The following is a 21,009-nucleotide window of genomic DNA, read 5'->3' as shown; positions in this document are numbered from 1 at the left end:
CTGTCACAGCACTAGACCTCCCCAACCTGCTGCAACGATAGATGTGTTTATTCCCAGCGACGGCAACGCGAGAAAGATGTGGGCCACGAAGGCAACAGTGGTCTCTTTGGTAATTGAAACACTTTTTTTGTGTGTATTCATGGTACAAAAGGGTAAATATGACAAAAAATGAATGGTTTGGCATTTAACCAGCTCAATTTAGTAAAGAAAAAAACAGCCTGACCTTTGCTTAGTAACACAGTATATTATCACATTGTTGTCTTCAGTGACAAAATACGCATTTCTGATACATTGTGTTGTTTAATATAAAATCATTCAACATAGAACAGTATGAAAAGTATGTCTGTGCTGACTCATATCAAATGCATTTGGCAAAACGTATGGATGGTCATTTTACACTATGTTGCTTCAACACACTGCGTCTACGCCCTTATTCTGAAAAACTTAGTTTCATGTTACCAGAATTTACAAATTTCGAAATACAGTAATGATCTATTACAGTAAATGAGATAGAAGCAACTAAATCAGCAACTATTTTTTCAGCAAATATATTACAGATGTTTATTAATATACATTTTCAAGTTGACACACTGTTTTAATTAAAACCTAACCAATAAAATGTTTAAATCCATATCTTCAAGCCTCTACAAATTATACACCAGTACTACTTTAACCCTTAACAAAAAGCAGTTGTTCCTGTCATATATTTTTATGAAATATTGTTACTTAAGGACCTCTTTAATTTAGTAAAACAAAAAAGAAGTGGCGAGTAAAATGAGGATGAACGTGTAGCTGCAGGAAGGAACAATCCCGTTACCCGTGACACAAGCCTGGAGCTGATCTGTGGGAAAAGGAGACACACAAAGGATTGAAGGTGATTTATGTGTGTTTGCTCAATTATATATATCTAAAAAATAATTGGGACTTAAGTAACATGGTGTCATTTGGATAATAAATGAAGCCTCCAGCTGAGTGTCTGTGACCGGCCGATGCCCATGATACCTAACGTCCTCCATGTGTGAGCGTGTGAGGAAGTATGAATAATGAGCTCATCGCATAGTTGTGTGAGAATTATGCACTGTGCGTGCGATCGGCGCTCTATTAAGTGATGACTGACCCTCTTCTCCTCCCACTCAGACCTCCAGAGCTGTGGTGAATCAAGCCTAGATACGATCTCCTCCACAGGCTAAACACGGCACGACGCCTCCCTGGCAGAGCCTGACGCATTTCCTCCCACTAGCAGCCTGTGTAGAGGTGTGTGTGTGTGTGTGTGTGTGTGTGTGTGTGTGTGTGTGTGTGTGTGTGTATGTGTGTGTGTGTGTGTGTGTGTGTGTGTGTGTGTGTGTGTGTGTGTGTGTGTGAGTGTGTGATTGGCAGACAGGCAGATAGAGGGATGTCCAACCTGCGGTCCGCTGTATGTCTGGTAGTAGTTTGTTCCAGAGCTCACACTCCTTGGCTCTCAGCATGCGCTTTTGTTCGGGGGGGTTGCAGTTCAGAGTGATGTACTCCTGCCGTTCGGCGGTGAACGCCGGCCAGTTGACTCCGTCGCCGCCTGGATTCCTGACAGAAAGAGAAGCCAATGGAGACGATCAGAGCGAGTCGCCGAGGCCGCGCCTCAGCCCGAGTACCCCGCGGGCTGCTTTTACCCCGTCCTGGCGAAGTTGGCCCAGTGCTTCATGATCTTCTTGGTCATGTTCACTTCGCTCTTGCTGTATCCCAGCGAGGCGTTCAGGGGCATTCCGAAGACAAACTCTATCTCGTAGCCATGGAGGACGCCCATCCATTCCGGCCACGGATTGATAGATGACCGGTGGTCAAAGAGGTATAGGAAGGTTTTTCCACCACGTTGTGAGTATCTAGAGAAATAATTACACAAAATGAGACACACAATGTTAAAATAAGTGTCTGATCGTATAAACATATTTCTAGCTTCATCCTATCAGTCATTTAATGCCTCTGTGATGATTTCACCATGGTAACCTTTATACTGATCCACCCTCACCTAAACCGGAGAATCCGTTACCTTTGTGCGAACTCCAGCACGGGAGCAACAAATATCTGATCCCCAATCAGGCTGCACAGCAGGTCGCGGTTCTTCATGGAGTTGTTCTCATCTGCCGGGTCCGTGTAGTGGAAGATGGCTGCTTCTTTGGTCACCTCGGCTGCGTCTGGCATCGTGAGGTTCACTCCGTGCAGAAACTGGTTTCTGGTGATGAGACTCTGGCCACTGATGCTAAACCCGGGCACTACATTTATGAGGAAGTAGGGCCCCTCGTCCTTGTTTAAGCCAATGACTAGCTCTTTCTTTGGGAGGCTTCCAGTGCTCAGCAACACCTGCAGGAACAATGCAACTTGCTTTGTTGCAATTTACACACAACTGCTACTACAGCATACAGTGTATATTGGCTTTTGCATTAAATGTTGATTTGCATTTAAATCAACATTTAAGTAATAGAGTGATTGACATCTTCTGTTTTAGATGTAAACCAGTGGAAATTTAGTAATAGATGAGAGTCTGTCTAAAACACAGATATAAAATGAACTGTGATTCAGCCACACTGACGCCTACACACGCAAACATTCACCTACTTCAGGGTTATCTGGCAGAACGTCTCCATCAACTACAGGCAGAAAGGGTAACGACAAGATGTCATGACGTTCTGTGAGAACGTTGTGCTGTTTCAATGTGATTTTTTCAGCATCGGCCTTCTGCAGACAAGCTTCAAGAGCCGCTGGATCAGACGTGGAGCAGTCCAGTGCCTTCGCTAGCTTCAGGGACCTGGATGTTTGCAGGAATGGAGAGGGAAAAGGGAAGAAGGACGTAGGAGAGGAGAAGAATGACTGCAGAGTCCAAAATAACCTGTATTATATGATTGTGATGATTATCAAATAGTTTTGAAGGCATCTCTCAAAAATATGATGGTTCTCACAATTACTGATTACCTGTCCCAAGCTTCACTGGGGCTGACCGTGCCCCAGAATGCATTAGGAGAGCCACTCTGCATCACAGCCCTATGGAAAAGGTGTTGGCTCCCCGGGGAGAGCAGGTGGAGCCCCACAGATAGAGACCCAGCACTCTCCCCAAACAGAGTCACCTGCAAAGCAGCCGCTTCTTTTATTGGCTCATTAATGCTTTTAAACTATCGTTATCGCATTAAAGGTAGTTTTACCTTCGAGGGATCCCCTCCAAAAGCACCAATATTATTGGCTACCCACTGCAGGGCCAAGCGCTGGTCCAGCAGACCCGCATTGCCCGGGATGTTCTTGTTGTCGGGAAGAGACAGAAAACCTAAAGGTCCAAGTCTGTAATTGATGAGCAGAGCAATGAAGATATTTACAATAAAGATCAAGGTCACTTTGCTTTTTTAACCAGTTGCTCATTGTATAGTTTTATACTTTGCTTTACCTGTAATTCATGGACACCACAACAACATTTTCAGATTTGCTGAGGAAGCGGCCGTCGTAAGTATCCAGAGAGGACGTTCCCACGTAAAATCCACCTCCGTAGATCCAGACAAGCACAGCGACAGGTGGTGAAGGCTGCGTGGCGTTCACATTCGGGGTCCAGACATTTAGATACAGGCAGTCCTCACTCACGGGGGTGTTGGGGTTCCACATCTCTATACCTTTGAAACCTGGAGGAAGGAATTACTATAAATTGTCAATGCATAATCTTTGGGACTCATCTCTAGTATCGGGTAGTTTTGTTCTATGTACAGTAGGTCTGTGAAAGCTAGAGACAAACATAGCACTAGGTTAAACTTCGTTGTGACTCTGTACTGTTTGAACATGTTGTATTTTACGATTTAATCGTAGCCAAATTAAGTTCCATGTCAAACAACTGCAAATCCGTTAAGGATGCTGGAGCCCTGGCTTGTTTCCCTCCTAACAAGCAGTGCTTTGTTGAACCTGGAGACAGTCTATATTTGGAGAGTGCTTTGGGCATTTCACTGTAAATATGCCTGGCGCTAGTTGTAGTTGGCTCCCAAACAACCCCTGACAGGTGGCTGTGTCTATAAATAGCTAGTTGTTCATGATCCAGCCCCAGTCCATCTCTTGGGTGAAGGAATAGGCCCATTTTAAATTAAGTTGGTGGATTTGTATGTGCAAAACTAATAAAGTTGGCTCCCAACACCTCGTCTTTTGCTGAAATAGATCCACAGACCCACCAGAAAGCACTGGATGGCTCACGCACTGGATGTGGTGTGGACAGTTAGGGGTGTGGTGTTATATGATTCACACATGCCATACCCATCCAAAAATAGTGCAGTAGCCTTTAAGGTCGCATGTCATTCACATCTTTACTGTATTTGGCGATTGGCTGCATCCCAGTGTAATACAGAACCACAACAAGCAGCTTCATGTCAGTCTGATGCACAATATATCGGATTGTGAATTAGCCGCTGTAATCGCTGTTGAACTAATCACTGCACAGAAGCTCATGTGATGAGTTACATCTAGTCCCAGCTCCAGCTGCTGTTCCTCTCTCTTCCATTATGAATTCCCGGTTCTTTAAATATTCCCTGTTTATTTACGTCGACCACTACAACACCGTCTGCATGTCCTACCTGGAATGGACATGTCCGGCATCTGGTAGCAGGAATTGGGGAATCTGGTGGCGTCCCTCACTCCTTGCCATTTCTCAGCCGGCTCAGGAGGTCTGAACCTCGACTTTCCGAGCGGCGGTTTCCCGTACGGAATGCCGAGAAACGCCCTGACGTTACCTCCGGGCACCGGGAGCAGTTTCCCCTGAACCTTCCCATTCTTTGTGTCGATCACAAGGTTATCTGGAGTGGCCGCTGACACAGTCCAGAAGCCAAGCAACAGCAGAAGAAGGGGGAATTGTGTACACAGAGAGATGATCTCCATGGAAAATCCTGGGAGGAAAAAAGAGGAATGTGTGGTCTAATTAAAACAAGACCTGCCTCCTCCGGTGGCCTGCGCGTGGCCTCTGCTGGCTTATCAAGCAGATGTTACATGCTGGTTTTGCACATCCAAGCTTTTTTGTCAGTAGAGCACTTCTGTTCCTTGAGCTACAATAAACCCAGACTTCACTTTCTGATTATTACGTCAGTTTGCAGTAATTTCACTTTAACCAGTGAACACACGTACTTTGACCGAAGCCAGTGCACTGTACAAATAAACCTATCGAGATCAAACAATATTGCAAGTAGTGCCAGTGTTCAGCTCTGGGCCAATAGTTAATGTGTTACTACTAAAAGGTTTTGCTGCTGGACGGAGCACAGCCACGTTTAGAGTCAGTGTAAATACTGAGACGCACGAGAGATAAACGACGCCTGTCAGTTCAGTTCAGACGCGTCTTTATAATCCGGTACCGGGAACACGCAGCCCCCTGAACGCGCAGACCAAACTGACTGCACTGTGAGCAACAGCAGCGCAAGCCTGGATCAAGCGCAGCCAAACGCAGCGCAAGGACGCGCGGACGCCGTGGGTCCCGTCGTCGACCGAACGAAAGACGTTTCGCGGCGGTGATCTGCCAGCACGCGTTCGTAAAAGCACGGCTTTGCACGTCTTACCTTCACTGTTTGGAGTTTTTTGTCTGCGTGGAGCGGTCGGGAAACTAAAGTGATGGGGGAACAGGGCGCGCGGGGAGAATCCCTCCCTCTTCGCTCGCGTTGCCGGCCAACCATTAGAAATATGGCAACTAATACGCTAATAATACATTCAAACCTGATCACAAGTCAGACTGGTCTCACGACGTGCGTCTTAAATGAAGTCAGAACCAACCACACAGATGTTTACTCATAAAAGCAGCACAGAGTAACAGTTTCACAGTGAACCGTCCATATGTAAATATTTGGATTATTGCACCTGACTTTGTTGGAGTTGATTCTTTAACCCACCGGCGGCTCCTCAAATAGTTCCCCTAATAAATCTGAGGAGCCTTCAAATGATAAATAAGAGATGGGAAACAATTAAGTTCTTAAAGAAGAAAACTGCTCTTAATGGATAAGTGGATGATTTAAGTTTTATTGAGCTGAACCCTATGAGACAGAAATAACCCGGCACAATGCGAGTACATCTAACTTGTACTTTGGTGAATGTACTTCAGTTCCCACTGAGCGATGCATCGCCGGGGGTTCACCGCTTCTCTGCGGGTCGGCCCAGCGGGGGGTCCGCCTGACTGGCGCTGAGCCGGAGCCGCTCCTATTATCTTCCAGTCCACGGTTCAGCGACAATAAACAACAACAAGGAAATGAACGCCCGAACGGGGGCCGCTGTGGCGCATCGAGCAGTGATGGGCTGATTTGGCACAGAGACACACGCCTTTGGTTGCGTGTCCCACAAACAGTGAGGTGAAGTCCGGATCAGGTCTCAAGCATCTCCCAGGTGCTGGAGGCCCGTCGAGTCGCCGCGCTCAGTCTCTCATCATGATGCTTATTCGCAGGGGCTGTTCCCCGTGATTCTGCTCAGCTCCGTCCTGTTCCCGCTGGGTTTGTGTTGTGCTCGGTGAAAATAGCTCCGACATCGGAGTTCAGGTTTGGAGATTATCTGTTAATGTCACCCAGGATCCTGCAGCTCATTACGTACATGTTGAAATTCATAACATAATTACGTTATATTACAATCCTGATATTCTATAATAGTAACTAATTAGAGGGAGTTTCATTACAGTTGACACCCACTGCTCCTTGTTCAGATGTATAGTTTACAGGCAACACATCTAAACTTAAGGAGCCTTGAGACCAATCCGGGTTTAGCAATTGTCATATTGGAGAGAAGCTGATTTGCCGTGATGACACTGAGGCTGGTCTCTCCTCATTAGCTCCGTCTCTGTTTCTTCCATTTTGTCTTGATTTCCACTCACGCCGACGCCAAAGACAGAAAAGTCAACTTTTACTGGGAGGTTTTAGTGCTGCGTTCGCAGCTACGTACGTCTGGGGCCGCGTGCGCGCGCGTTTGTGTTCGTAAGTGACTTTGTAGCCTATTTGTGTTTGTTTACATGCATGAAAAGTGTCCCATTAGCTGTGTGTACTTTGTGCTCGCATATTTCCATGTTATTTATAGTATGGTAATGTGCAGTTGCATTAACAATAAACAAAGTCTTGCTGGGACTCCGATGCAGTGTCTTAGTAAAACAAATGCCGGCTGGGGGACGCGAGCCAGAATCAACCTGATTACAACAATATTATGTTGAGCTATCAATGAGTATAAATATAGATGTGCTGGAATAAAATGTAAGCAGACCAGACTGAGCACTGAGCTGAAAGGCTTCCTCTCAGGACATTCCTTGCTCCTGAGCCAACGCCTGCACACCACCAGTTCATTTATCCAGCCCTCAGACAAACGCACATTATAATACAGTAACTGCTGCTAGCGCTGACGTCTGACCTTAAAATACGCATGTACAGTCAATAAAAGTGGGCCAACATGTTCAGCCATTCAAGAAAAAGACCCGAACAGATTGGATGTTTTGGTGAAGACAGGATGGTTTATTGAAACCGGGACAAATGAATGCAATAACAATATATTACATTAATAGAAGTGATTACACGACATAGATGCAAAGACACTGCACGTTCCTGTCACAATTTCAAACATTCTAAACCTTAAAAAACAGCCCCTTTAGATTCTTATATATTTGTGATATTTACATGTAGAATGAAATATGTTTCTTTATTATTATAGTGCCCAATAATTCACACCTTTTTTCTTTCAATCAAGCAAAAATGACAAAAACAAGGCCGCACCTCTTTGTCTCCATCCTACAAACAGCCAGCTGTAACCGTGGAAGAAGAGGAGGAGAGGAAGCGATGGGTGGTCTGCCTTTTCACATGTGTACACAACTCAGCGAGAGGGTTGGACAGACGCACAAACAGAGGCAGGGGAGAGACGGACGGAGCGAGGCAGACGCGGCAAACTGTTTGTTAGAGGAGCGAGACAGCTATTCGCCATAACTGCACATCATCGGGGATTAGGTGGGTAAAGGAGAAAATGACAGCTGTGTGACAGGGGCCTTTGAGGGAACATTTTCTATCTCTCATTCCAACAACACAAAAATAGGCTTGGGACTAGAATGCAACTCCCCAGACACGCACGCCCGTGAACACACACACACACACACACACACACACACACACACACACACACACACACACACACACACACACACACACACACACACACACACACACACACACACACACACACACTCAGACAAGTTAATTTCACCCATGCCCTTTTAATGTCAGGCTGCCGTTATGAAGGTGGGGATGAGACAGAAAAAAAATCATTCATTTCTTGTGTGTAGGCTTAAAGCAGTGAGTAAATATCCAATCATGGTGTCACAGAGGAGGATATGGCTTCACGTCAGCCTCTCTCTGTCTGTCTTCATTTTGTCTCGGCGTGTGTTTGTGTCTGTCCACTGAGTTTTGGTGATTTGCCTTCATCCACCAGCGCAGAGGACTTGGACTAAAACCAGTGTTGACTCTATTTGGAGCTTCTACAACCGTAAGCTGCAGGTGGAACCAACGGCAGCCATCACTCAACCGGTGGCCGCAGCGCGCTTTCGTCAGCAGGAGATGCGGTGGACGAGTCAAAGGCAGCATTGAGATTCATCCGGCGCGTCTGCATTTTCACTTACCCTCCGCGAAGCAGCTGAGCCTTGGTTGCATTATTTAAAAAGAAACATTTTGAGTGTGTGTTTGCGTGTGTGTGACTAAAGTTGTGAGTTTTCACCTTTTTAAACGCCTGTAATTGTGCAGCTTGACCTTGGTTCATATATGATACTTACTCTGTGTCTCAGTGCTGGTTGAGGCTCTTTTTTTATTCAAATCCCCTCTGGCCACAGGATATGTGGGTCAAATGAATGTCCACTTCACTGATATGACTCCCAGTAGTTTTAGCATAATTAAGCTTTCGAGGCCCTAGAAGGAAGCGCCGTCACCTCCCAGCGCGTCCGGAGGCGTGTTGCTGAAATAACAGGTCAGATTCTCGTCCAACGCCCGCGTCCATATTTGGGTCAGACATCAGTCTGCAAGTCAACATGCTCCTCATGTGTGTCACCGTCAGATTAGCAGAGATTTGCTGTGTTTACGCTGCACTGCGCTGGTGACCGGGAGGTTGCACGCGTGCGGGCAGGAGACGGGGGGTTTACTGTGAGTGTGTGCAACCGAGGGGGGGGGGGGGTTATAGATTATGCAGCCATTCCAGGGCCGTAAAATTGAATCTGAAATTCTACTTTTGATTCAATCTTAATAAAACACTCAACCGTCCTGCGAGCGATTTGCCGTCCCACGGCTTCCGCGCCGCGGCCCGACTCGCTCTGTCTTCCTCAGCCTCCTCGCGCACGCACGGGTGCGCTCAAGTGCACACAAGCGCGCAAAGGAGGCTCTATCAAGCCGTTGTGTGTCTGAAGTGTTGTTTTTATATTGCAGCCATATTTCATTTTGGCCTACTTTCTTTAAATTGCCTATGGGGCTTTATACGGGGAGAGGAACCATCACATTTATAGTGAAGGAGGAAAAAGGAGAGGTGGGAAACTTGTTTATGTTCTTATTCATTTTCCTTTGCCCCTTTCTTGCTCTCTGCCCTTTTCCTATTGCTCTCTCTTTCTATTTTAACCCCCCACCCCCCCCTTCTGTTCTGGGCTTGTCTCTCCTCTAGCACACACTGCCGTGTGGCTATAAATGCTGTCGGGGTTCAAAGGTGAAGTGAGGAATGATTCACAGGAACAGCGGAATATAAAGAAAGGATGAGGGAGGAACTAGAAAATGGGCCTCTCTGGACGGTGCACAGATTATAGCCACGGTGCACGGGGCCAAGAATTAGAAAAAAAAAATGGCTTTGAGTTCCAATTTAAGTTTTTTTCTCTAAAAGCAGGATGTGGTTGATGAAAAATGACGCGCTTGGCAGCATTCCTCTTCATTTCAACTGGTATATTTCGTAAAATGTCATTCCTTTCAGCGTTGTTCATCACATTAGTTGAATGAAGATGTGCGGCGGACGAAATTGCTCCCTCTTCAACAATTTATTTGCTTTCCTGCTGTTGCATCACAAATTTCAAAATGTTTAATGGGACTTTTGTGGTGTAACAAATGGCAACTCGCTGGAAACACAGATCGTGTCCACCGGAGAATATGTGTAAGAGAACTGGTGACACGGGTTATATTGATTTTGATCCAGTTTAGAGCTGACGATTTTGTTTTAATTGAATAGAAAAAACGCCTTTTATAAAATACTAGACGTCTGCGAGAACAGAGTGAAGGCACAAAGCGCTGTACAGTTGTATGATTAGAAAACGAATCATTTATCAACTGCTAATTAAACCACTGAAGCCTCAAATTGTTGTAAGCTCCTGACACGCCAAGCATAGTTAGACCTGTGTAGTGTGTGTGCGTGTGTGCGTGTGTGTGTGTGTGTGTGTGTGTGTGTGTGTGTGTGTGTGTGTGTGTGTGTGTGTGTGTGTTTGCAGGTACAGTAAGTGCGTTTATGCAAGCTACGCAACTTTTGTCCCCATTAACTGTTTGGCGTTTTAATGAGATTTGTGCTCGGCGGCCCACAGACAGGAAGTCCAACCAAAGTGGCCCTAATCACTGCGATGACATCATTTTGCCATCACATCATCACCGCAGAAGTTTTGAACAGTCTTCATCTTTACGCTTTTATGGAGACGGCACATCAAAATGTTGAGTTGAACGTCTTCACGTCTGTAGGCTGCAGAACTAGTCTGACGCTTAAAACATGTGGCACGTGGCTTCGGAGTGGAGACAGTCAGGAATATTTACGATATGTAGTGGCCTCTAGTGTTTGCAATATATATGTACTATGGGACAGTGTGAAGTGTGAGCACATCTCGCAGCAGTCAGGGGACTGAGATCAGTGCAGCACTCCAAAGACTTTCCTCCCAAAACCACCTCAGACCCACCACCACCGACAAGGATGTCACAAGCAGCACACACACACACACACACACACACACACACACACACACACACACACACACACACACACACACACACACACACACACACACACACACACACACACACACACTCATGCGTCTGAAAAGCTGGTGCTGCGCTGTGAACACAGGCCACCGGGAACATCCGGCTCCCTCATCACTCTCATCTCATCATCATCTCTGCCATGTTCAGAAGAAGAGAAGAACGACTGCACCTTTATTGTCAATGGTCACATATGCCCGTGACACGGTTGATGTGACAGCGAAGGAGTGATCACACTGTGAAAGAGGGCTTAGAGAGAAGTTTAGACAAGAGGAAAACGAGGTGATCCAGTGGTGAGATAAAAGACTCTGCATGTACCTGCATAACATTTGGGGATTGATTAGAATAATCTTGCCTGAGGTCAAATTTTTTAAATTCTATAGCCTGCAGATCAGAACTGGGCAACAACATGCATAAGTGATGGCGAGTTGTACGTTCTGTCAGGCTCATGAATCATTCCAGGCTTTCTTCTTAAAACATGTTTTATCATTAGGAAATATAACACTGACCAATGCAGCGATTGGGAACTACTGTATCTAATGGGTCTGAATCCTACATTAAAATATACAAAAAGGTAATATGTTTATTATGAAGAACAGGCAATTAATACATGAAGGGTTGTCTTATAACTCATTAGAAGTATTTTGGAAAAACTATGCCTCAGGCAAAACCTAACAATCAGACAGTCTCTGTGTGCTGGTTTTAAAGTGCGCTTTATGGGGAAAGCAGTAACACACACACACACACACACACACACACACACACACACACACACACACACACACCACTGTGTAAAGTCATTGGTGACCCCTCCAGTGGTAGCGGAGACGTGGACTCAGAATCACAGAGAGCACGTTTGTCTTGTGGTGACACTTTTCAGCACAATAAAAGCTCTGTTCAAGATGCCAACATGCATGGATGCATAACTTAACTTCAATTATAACCGGGGAGAAGCGGATTTGAATGGAGATACAAAGAGACAACGTCGTTCTGATGCCAATGAGGTTTTTATTTTTTCTACCTCAAGTGCATTTTCTGACTTGCTGCTAATTAAATCCGCCGACTGAGTCCTCGCTCTCACATGCTCAATGTACATCTTTCATCTAACCTTGAAAATATTTTGTATGCTTTACATTGACAAGAATAGAAATAGGTCAAGCATGAACAAAAATGACCTGAGCCTGTAACTGAATGTATATGAACTTACTGTATGTGCTGCATTCCTGCAGAATATACTGGTGAAAACTGTAATAACTCATATTTATAACTTAAATATTGAATTGACTTCCATGTCATATTTATATCAGGTGTTTACAATTACATCAGTACAGTGACCTTGCTGGACTCCTAATGTAAATCCTTGAAAAGGAGCCACTTTTCATTTATTTGACATTATTTAAATAGCAACTCAAAAAGCTGCATTCAAGGACAGTTTGATTAACTTAGAGTGGGACCTGAAAGACAGTGTTTCTGTTTTAACTATGACCTAAAGCATCAGTCTTTCTAAACCTGACGGCGTACAACTGCACCGAATAGAATCCAATTTAACCAAGGATGCACGGGCGTACTTCAAACAGTGCGTTTATTTACTGTGGGAAATCTATCAGTCATAAATATTTGTGTCTGACAAAAGAACACGAACTGTGCCTTCAATAACTGCCGAGACCTTTTATAGCAATACACTGAATTAAAAATGTAATTGAATTAAAGCCGCAGCTTGGTGGAGTGTGAGCCCATTTATTCTTACTGAGCTGCCTCGGCTTAGTAACGTTGGTTGACATGCTCGGATGAGCTTCAGGTCCTTTCACAACATTTCTATACAATTAATTTGGGGTCTTTGACTCTGCCTTCATAAAATATGTATTTTTTTCTACCCAGGTCATTCTCTGGTACAACAAGTGTGAGTTTAAAGTCCCGGAGTTTGTGTTGAACTCCAGTTCACGCAGGGCTTCACATTTTCCTGCAGGATCCGCTTTCCGAAGCTCCATCAACAATGGCGAGACGTCCCGGCCACGAGGCCGAGCCAGTTCGCTCCTTTCTGAACCCGTCAGCTGCACTGTGCCAGGATTCTCCAGGAGGCGTGATGTGAGGGGCTCGTTGCCTGGCAGTGGATGTGGAGCTCAGATATTGGAGGATGTGATTGGCAGACATACTGTCTAACCCGCCGCTTCCTAAGGGCCTGCACTCTGGGTGGAGACTGGCAAACTGACCCTCTGACAAACAGCGGGCTAAAATAAGTTTTCTTAGAAGACTGAGTTTATGAATAGAGACAGAATCAAGAGTTCACGTATCCTGAAGGCATTGAAAACAGCTGCTTATTTGTGTTGAAGGGAGGCAGCTGAGGACAAGTCCCTCTGGAGGTTTTCCAACTGGAAGGAGATCCTAGAGCAGCCTCAGACTATCAGAGGGGTTGTCACCCCATCTGGCATCAACAAGGCCTCAGGATTCACCAGACACTTCTCTGTGGCCGGTTCTGCAGACACACAACTACAAAACCTCCTGCCAAAAAGGACTGGATGCTCTCTGTCATTACTGTACGTAACCACGAAAGGCTGTGATTCCTTGTGAGTGTTACAGTTGACCGGCCCGTCACTTAACGAATCCTTAACCCGGTTTCTGCATCTTGCTGCTCCTTTGTGGCTGCTTTCACCACTATGCCAGGTTTTCTGTGTCTGTTTTCTGTTGTAATATGTTGTTGGTCTGGCCTAACTGAATGTGTTAAACTTGGATAAATTGGATGTACCGATTGCTTTTGTCGCTGAATTTACATTATTGATGCAGCGATTGTGTGATTGAGGAAACTCGACTTAAGCTTTAGATTCTTGGTTGTTCACCATCCTTTTATACTTTTTATTGTGCTTACTCTTATCAGAGAGCCATCTGGCGCAGCCATCTTATCTTATTGTTCCATCTAGAAAAGGGACCTTTCTTTTCTTCATTTGTCATCTCCTAACCGTCACGTTCATCTATATATTGATATAGGGCATCTGTATGCTGTTGGTTCCCATGTATATATATCCTAGTGATGTCATGTTTTGCTAGAATTACAGCAAGCAAGGTATTTTAATTTAGTACTGTGTACTGTATGTAGGAAGGTGCATGCAAGCACTCATTGTATGTGAGACTGTGTGTATATAGGCCTCGCTGGCATCATCGGTTCCCTGACTATGAGCTAATAGACCTATCAAGCAGTCCCCAGGTCATGCAGAGTTGTGTAATTGATCCACTGGGAAATCACACCTGAGAAACTATACCTTGTTATCCAAAGCGTTGAAGAATCCTTCAGGAGATGTGTCTTCCCGTTTTTGTTTTTTTTAATATATAACACCCAGTGAGCGGCACTAAGAACTCAACACTGCAAAATCACTGCAAATTAGGAAAGAAGCATGTATATAAACAAAACACGTGCAGCTTCATAAAACACACTTGGCCAATTTGAAAACCCAGGTGAACCATTACAAAGAACTGCTGCATGAAGAGAGAACAAGCAAAAACACGGTGCAAAAAGGAAATGTTTGCAGGGACCATATACAAGAGACACAGCTCAATATGCAGACACAAAGATGAAGCCAATTTCCCATCACTACTTGACTAAAATAGCCTAATGGCTCATGCAGTAGCAGCACATGCCATGCTTCCATCCAGGACCTGCTTTAGCAGAACAAACAGGCCAGAGGTACAGGACAACTGCAACTCCCACCAATAACCTAAAATGAGCACATAACCAGTTAATAGCAGCTTCTGTTGTGCCTTTGTCTAGTTGTGAGTGTGGCCACACACACACACACACACACACACACACACACACACACACACACACACACACACACACACACACACACACACACACACACACACACACACACACACACACAGTGACAGACACAGGGACACAGCCACAGGAGTGTTTTGCATTTCATTGATATTCCACTTAGCTGCAGAGCCAGCAGCATCCATTGGCCACTATAGTAAATAAACCACAGAGCAATTAGCAGATAAGGAGAAGTTCTGAAACGCTGCTACTGAGTCGCGTATGATCTCTCTGGACTTCACAGGTGCATATAATACAACAATGCGCTCCCTTAACTTTCTGAACAAAAGCTCAAAGAGAGTTTATAAATATGAGATATTATACATTTTATAATATACACATTAGTAATTCAGTTTCACACAGGAAAGTGAAACATAAATGCTGCCTTGCCATTGACTGAGTCTTCCCACTCCCTCTCCCCTCAAATTAGGAAGCTGGGACTGGTGTTGAGAGGGTCCCTCCTGCCCCTCACCACCGGAACTCCCTGTTAGAGAATGCCTACAGTGCTCACTGCTTAAAACTTAACAAGCTCTGGGAGCGCGTGCAGGCAGAGTGGCAGGAGCCTCTGTGTGTCAAAGTCTGTATGTGGGGTTTGAAAACTTCATTAGAGCCGAGCAGAAGACAGCTGTGCATAGTCTGACCTGTCTTTGTCTGAATGTGGAAATAGCTCTTAAGGTATAACTAACGATTAACGTGGACGTGTTTGTTAAATGCTTTTGTGGTGAATGACATCGAATGGGCCTGAGAGTAAATGTTTGTCACCTAATGCAGTCGGCTGCTGCGTCTCGAAATGCAACCCATTATACTGTATAAGCAGGAAGCCACCCTCAGTTCTGTGCAGAAACATCACGTCTGAGCCGCTGTGAAGCCGCTCAAGGCTTGGAAGGTTTAGAGAAAGTCATAGATACAGTATAGAGCATCATGTGCCTTTGTCACAACTCTTCTGTTGCAAGCATTAAACTATACATTTTGATTAGGTTTGCAACAATAGCCATAGAAGACACAATAATCTAGTCTTTCGTGCTTTCCAAAGAATCCCAGGCTGTAATATAAAAAAGCACTGCTTTTTAATCCAATACTGTATATTTAGTCAGGCAGCACTGACTTGTCCTCAGACTGACCTGTGACATCACTATCCCTCCTGTCTTCACCTTTCTCTGACATTTAACATCTAGTTATGCTTCACCTCGGCGTGACTCTGTGACACGACCCAGGCACAGTCACCGACGGCATTTAACTCCCTTCATTACCCACGGATGGAACCCAAAATAAAACCTCATTTGGAGCGTCTCATTCTTTCCTGGGTGCTCGTTGGCATTATTGTTTTATGGGGTCAGCTAATCTGGCACATACGGAGAAGAGCAATTATCCCGTGCTCAGCTCGCGTCTGACTGTGAAGTGAGGGAATAAAGAGAAGGCCGATTCAGGCCAAGCTATTTCTTGTGAGGTCACGGGGGTCACCTGTTGACATTAAATGTGTATCAGAGAATGTTGGACGCGTGAGGTGCGGTCAACTTGTGCCAGAAAGTGCGAAAACGTTGTTTCAGCGTAGCTCAGTTCACGGCAGATCAGCCGAAACGCATACAGCAAATCTAAATCTTCTTCCTCCGCTCACTCCTTTGCGACAGTGAAGAGACTCTATGAGTTGTCAGGCTCTGTGTTTGTGTTGACGGACAGGCCAATTACCCTGCAGCCGCACTGTAAGCCTGATCCCTCAGTGAACGGGTCACAGGGTGGTGGGCTAACACAGCAACTGAGTTCTGTTCCTGCAAAACAAGGTCACACACTCTGCCCTCCTAAGCTGATACAAGCCTCGACAAGGGCGGCGCCTCCACACAGCACATGCACTCATACAAATATGTGGATTTGTCACAATACATTCTTAAAAATCGGATAGATTCCCGAATAAGTAGTGCAGGAATGTGGAATACTGATATAACATTAATATTATTGTTTAACATTAGTTAGCATCATTAATAGAATCTAGGTTTGTACCTACTGTTACCCTGTTGTCTTAGTACTGTATGTACTGAAGGTCTTTGCAGTCTTTGCTTCGTGTGTTCCACAGTGTTCTTACTCTTGTTTTTGCTTTTGTTTGAGCTGCCTTTTACTATTTGACATCACTTTGGGAAGAGCAGCAGACCTAAAGCAGCAGCCCGCTGAGACCTGGAGGCACTTTGAGCCTAACATAGAAACATGCACTGCTACAAAGCAAACAACCGCCGTTTGTCCCTCACAGGGAGCAGTAGCACTGTATACGAGTGATTAAGGCGCAGATTTCACATTTTGCCCTTTCTCTAAGTGAAAATAAAGTGTTTTTTCTGTCTTATTTCATGTTCATACATACTCTTATTCTAGCAGTAGCAGAGTAGCAGTATTTAATCCAGCCTGTGTTTATTTTATGGTGATCCTTGTATATATTTTGCAGGCCGGTTGAGATTAATGATTCTACGTGAGTGATAGTTTAACATTATTCATCTCCGAATCCATTTTCCATACATTCCGGTTTTATGCAGCTCGCACACAGAGTCACAGACAGAATGAGATCTGGATGGGCCCCTACTCCATCACATGCAGAACACGTGTTCATGCTGACAGGCAATTTAGAGTTACCCACTCACCTAATATACAACATGCCAAATGTACAGGTGTCAAATCCAAAGGTCTGATGTGATGGCTGCTCAGATTATTCATATACAACAACCTGTTGCACGTATCATAAATCTTCACAGTCAGACTCAGAGGCCATGTTGGATGCAAAGGGCTCAGGTGCTATACATGAATCAGCCATGATGGATAAATGCCTAGAAGAAGTCACTCCATCTCTGAATATGCACATTCAATCAGCGAGCTATCAAAAGCACATACACACACACACACGGACCAAAACAGTGTAATCAGTGAACACACCAAGGATCCCTGCCTGTCATTTAAATAAACAGGCTAGGCATATGTGCCGCATTGAGCTGATGCTATAATTAGCCGCCTAATTATAATCATTGTTACATTTCTCTCACTTCCTGTGCAAGGGGAAATCTCAGTCCAATTTACATCATTAAAGTAATTGCCCAACACTTGCTAATGCACCAGTTAATGCCAACTTATGTCAATCCAGCCTCCCTGCTAGCGCTCATTTGCCATGATTAGCCACTGCTGCTACCAGAGCAGAGCAGAGGGAGACACATCGAGAGCCACATTCTGGCTGAGCGACTGCCACCGGAACGTGCCGTCGCGCGCGAATCCTTGTGTGAGCTAGCGAGAGGCATGTTTTCAACGTAATAGCTGCTAATTCAGCCGCTAGCTTTAGCCTCATAAGGAGGCGTCTGCAGAGGCCTGCAGAACTCACTCTTTCGTACTTGTTATTGTACATTCAGCTATTTACTATATAATATCCTTAAACGACTAAACTGTGTTCTGAATTTTTGGTTTTCTGACGTTTGGTGATGTGTTCAGGTGGAACTTTATTCTAGCAAACAAGCGCTGTAATGTTGACCAATGTCTGGCTTGAAACACCTTTTGTTTGGTGGCAGGACTTGTCATTAATCACAGGGTGTCACAAGGGAAATTTAAGTCATAACTTTCTTTTTTCGTCTGTTTTTTTTACCAGTTTATCATTGTGTGCTGATCTGAACTGTTTCCCCTCGTGCACCGCGACGCCCGTCCCGTTTTACCCTCACCGTTGACGCCTCAGGGCGTTTCCATGGCGCTGAAAGCTGCACTTTCAAAGCTGACAGATGGAGCCCGGACGTTGGGATAGATTCCGTCCCCACGTGGCTCCGGCTGGCGCCGTCTCACACCGGCCTTCGGGTCCTGGAAGCGGGACATCTGGGGGTCGACTGAAGCGCAACATCAGCAAACAAACCGCAGCGGGGAGGCTGAGGGACAGGTGTCACATCGTAATGATGGAACGTCACAGTATCTGAATAGGCGACAACAGAAAAGCGATAAAACTTCAAGGTCACCACTATTTTCTTACTACTAATTTCTTGTTGGTGTATACGTCCACATAAAGGTCACTTACTGTAGCAGCATATACAATTAGTTACAGACTAAATGTGCTGCCCAGTGCTATCCCATGTGGTATTGGGTTTTTTCATATAACTGTATTGCTATAGGATCTCAAACCTTTCATTGTAAAGTGCCTTGAGATGACAATTACCTTTTTTTATAACTGAAGCTATAAAGAGTTTCTCTCTTTAATGGTAATTGCATTGTGTAGTTCACTGTGCGCTTCAGGAGCAATGACTTGTCCTCTGCACAGCACTGCGTTTGCTCCGCGTTCCCCACTAAACTCCAGACACAGCTGCATGTGAAACTCCACTGCAGATAAACAGCACTGGGTTAATAAGACAGCACGGATCGCGTGGTGGGGGGGGGGCTGCGGTCGGGTGGTGTCCGTCTGTCTGATCGCCAGAAAAAGCTGCAACGGAGAGCGCGATGGAGCAGCTGAGAGACTGGATAATGGTGGCGGAGGTCGGGAGGACGGGTGGGAGGGAGACCCTAACCCTAAGCGCTCAGTCTGCGGTCAACTCGTCTCAAGCGCTGCTGCTGAGTGGTGTAAGTTCAGGAACACACGCTGAGAGTGCGGGAGCGGGAAAGGGCCCCGTGGAACTGAGAGGAGAGTTGGTTCTGCTGAAAACAGAACCAACCCCTTTGCCCTCACGCTGTCTTTCTGCTCAACGGCGTCTGACAGGGAAACACAGATCTGCACATACAGTACTGTACCGTACACTGGGCCATTCTCCTTCTCTCTCTTTCTGTTGCAAGTCTTAACCCACGCAAAACCATTAGGTTCGTTGAATGTAAAACAGCCAAACCCGTAAATATCACTATTGTTTGGACCACAGCTGAACAGTGGAGATGCGTGAGACAAAATCGTGGGCCGCCACACCTCCAACATGAGCACAGACATGATAAGAAGCGATGTGCATGTAGCTGCCAATGCGTCTACTTCTAATGAGCCGCAGACACTAATTGATTGCAATCAACATTAATAAGGCTGTTTAACCTCAGCTCCAACCCTCCTTCCCTCCTTCCCACAGCTCCAAACACCTGTAACACGAGGACCATTGGAGAAGAAGGGTCGTGTCATTTTAAAATTCGCATTCACATAGAGTGAGGGAAACGCAGATGAGATGAGTTTAAAGTGCAAGGTGACTCAAAAGTGGCCGTAAAACAAACCACATGTTCGACTTAAAAAAACCCAGACACCTCCCTCATCACCCTCCTCCTCTTCCTCCTCCTCCTCCGTCTTCCTTCCTCCGCCGCCTCCGTCATTGTATTTCGGTGACTTTCCAAGTCAGTGCCCAGCGTGTGCTGACAGGCTCAAAACACACTCCTCCAAGATTACCCACATGATGAGTGTGTGTGTGAGAGGCAGGAGCCAGTTCACTTCGCCCTTATTAATATTAAACGCATGATTTCTCTTGATTTGGGTAAATGAAGACAATGACACCAGGCGCACGCGTGGCCCCACGCATGGATACACACAGTAGATGCCTTTTCTTTTGCTTTCGCATTCATTAAAGCGAGCCTCTTTGGCCCAGGATCTTATAAGATGCTTACTCATCATGTTCATGTCAATCTCTGTCTGATTTTTTCTCCACGGCTATTATCTATCATGCCTAGAGAGCCTGTGTAGCGAATCTTGATTTCCCTCGAGGCATCGAAGGCTGGTATCCTGTGATCGCAATAGAATGGACCCACTGTAACATCTCATTTGGGTTCATTTTTAGTAGTAGTAGTATTTAGTCTGACTAAGCTAATCACATCCGCGTAGCTTAAGGTGGTTTGTTGCTTGTTTTCCTATTAGTCCAGCTGCTGCTTTCTCCTATAATTCCCATTGTCCTTGTGGCTGAACGTTCTACCTTGATCATCTGCAGATTCCGGGGGGAATAAAAGCCTTTGATGTAGCTGACATCTCAGTAATGAGGATGTTTAGATCCCTCCGATCTGCGTCCCCATTACGGAATAAGGGAATTGTAGGTCGCGTTTGTTGATAGCATTCAGCTGCGCGGCTGCTGATGATTAATGGACAGGACACAGCCAACATTTGCATTTAACATTCATAAAGTTCACCCTTAGTGTGCAGAAAGTGATCTATATCTAATCTCGTCTCAGTAGAGTTCACCTTAAAGGAGTTTTAGGATGACTCCTCATCTACTCTAATCATCCCTCTCCATCCTCTGTGACATTCTGCTGTCTCCTCAGGCCTTTATCTGCCCGAAAATT

The 21,009-nt window shown here is 45.3% G+C and overlaps 1 protein-coding gene and 1 long non-coding RNA gene across 5 annotated transcripts in view; one reads left to right on the top strand and one right to left on the bottom strand.

Moving 5' to 3' along the window:
* LOC114868623 (uncharacterized) overlaps window positions 1–21,009 on the top strand; it is a 109,711-nt gene that overhangs the window by 74,349 nt on the left and 14,353 nt on the right. Inside the window, exons 5-6 of one of the 4 annotated variants that reach the window (XR_008696575.1) lie at window positions 7,738–7,940; window positions 8,419–10,285. The exons of 1 other annotated variant lie outside the window; for it this stretch is intronic. This is a non-coding gene — a long non-coding RNA (uncharacterized LOC114868623). Of the gene's footprint in view, window positions 1–1,137; window positions 1,397–7,737; window positions 7,941–8,418; window positions 10,286–12,933; window positions 13,915–21,009 lie in introns of those variants that run through there. 2 more of the 4 variants (XR_008696576.1, XR_008696574.1) reach the window with 2 other exon arrangements.
* Window positions 281–5,748, bottom strand: LOC114868622 (cholinesterase-like). Its single transcript, XM_029172378.3, has 10 exons — window positions 5,538–5,748; window positions 4,569–4,877; window positions 3,407–3,635; window positions 3,171–3,303; window positions 2,944–3,095; window positions 2,590–2,779; window positions 2,024–2,334; window positions 1,647–1,856; window positions 1,403–1,560; window positions 281–841 (listed from the first exon to the last, which is right to left on the bottom strand). The coding sequence occupies exons 2-10, from the start codon at window positions 4,867–4,869 to the stop codon at window positions 744–746; spliced, it is 1,782 nt and encodes a 593-aa protein (XP_029028211.1). The 5' UTR covers window positions 4,870–4,877; window positions 5,538–5,748; the 3' UTR covers window positions 281–743.

The sequence above is a fragment of the Betta splendens genome, chromosome 13 (assembly GCF_900634795.4).
Source record: "Betta splendens chromosome 13, fBetSpl5.4, whole genome shotgun sequence".
Lineage (NCBI taxonomy): Eukaryota > Metazoa > Chordata > Actinopteri > Anabantiformes > Osphronemidae > Betta > Betta splendens.
Note: the sequence above shows the minus strand (reverse complement) of the source record. Positions and strands in the feature narration are given on the sequence as shown.

What these genes read in the sequence shown, in the direction of transcription:
- LOC114868622 (XM_029172378.3), bottom strand. Translation starts at nt 4,869, where the DNA reads ATGGAGATCATCTCTCTGTGTACACAATTCCCCCTTCTTCTGCTGTTG. An exon ending in GCCGGACATGTCCATTCCAG is followed by an intron (nt 3,636 to 4,568) that starts GTAGGACATGCA and finishes TCCTTCCTCCAG; the next exon opens with GTTTCAAAGGTATAGAGATG. An exon ending in GCCAACTTCGCCAGGACGGG is followed by an intron (nt 1,561 to 1,646) that starts GTAAAAGCAGCC and finishes TCTTTCTGTCAG; the next exon opens with GAATCCAGGCGGCGACGGAG.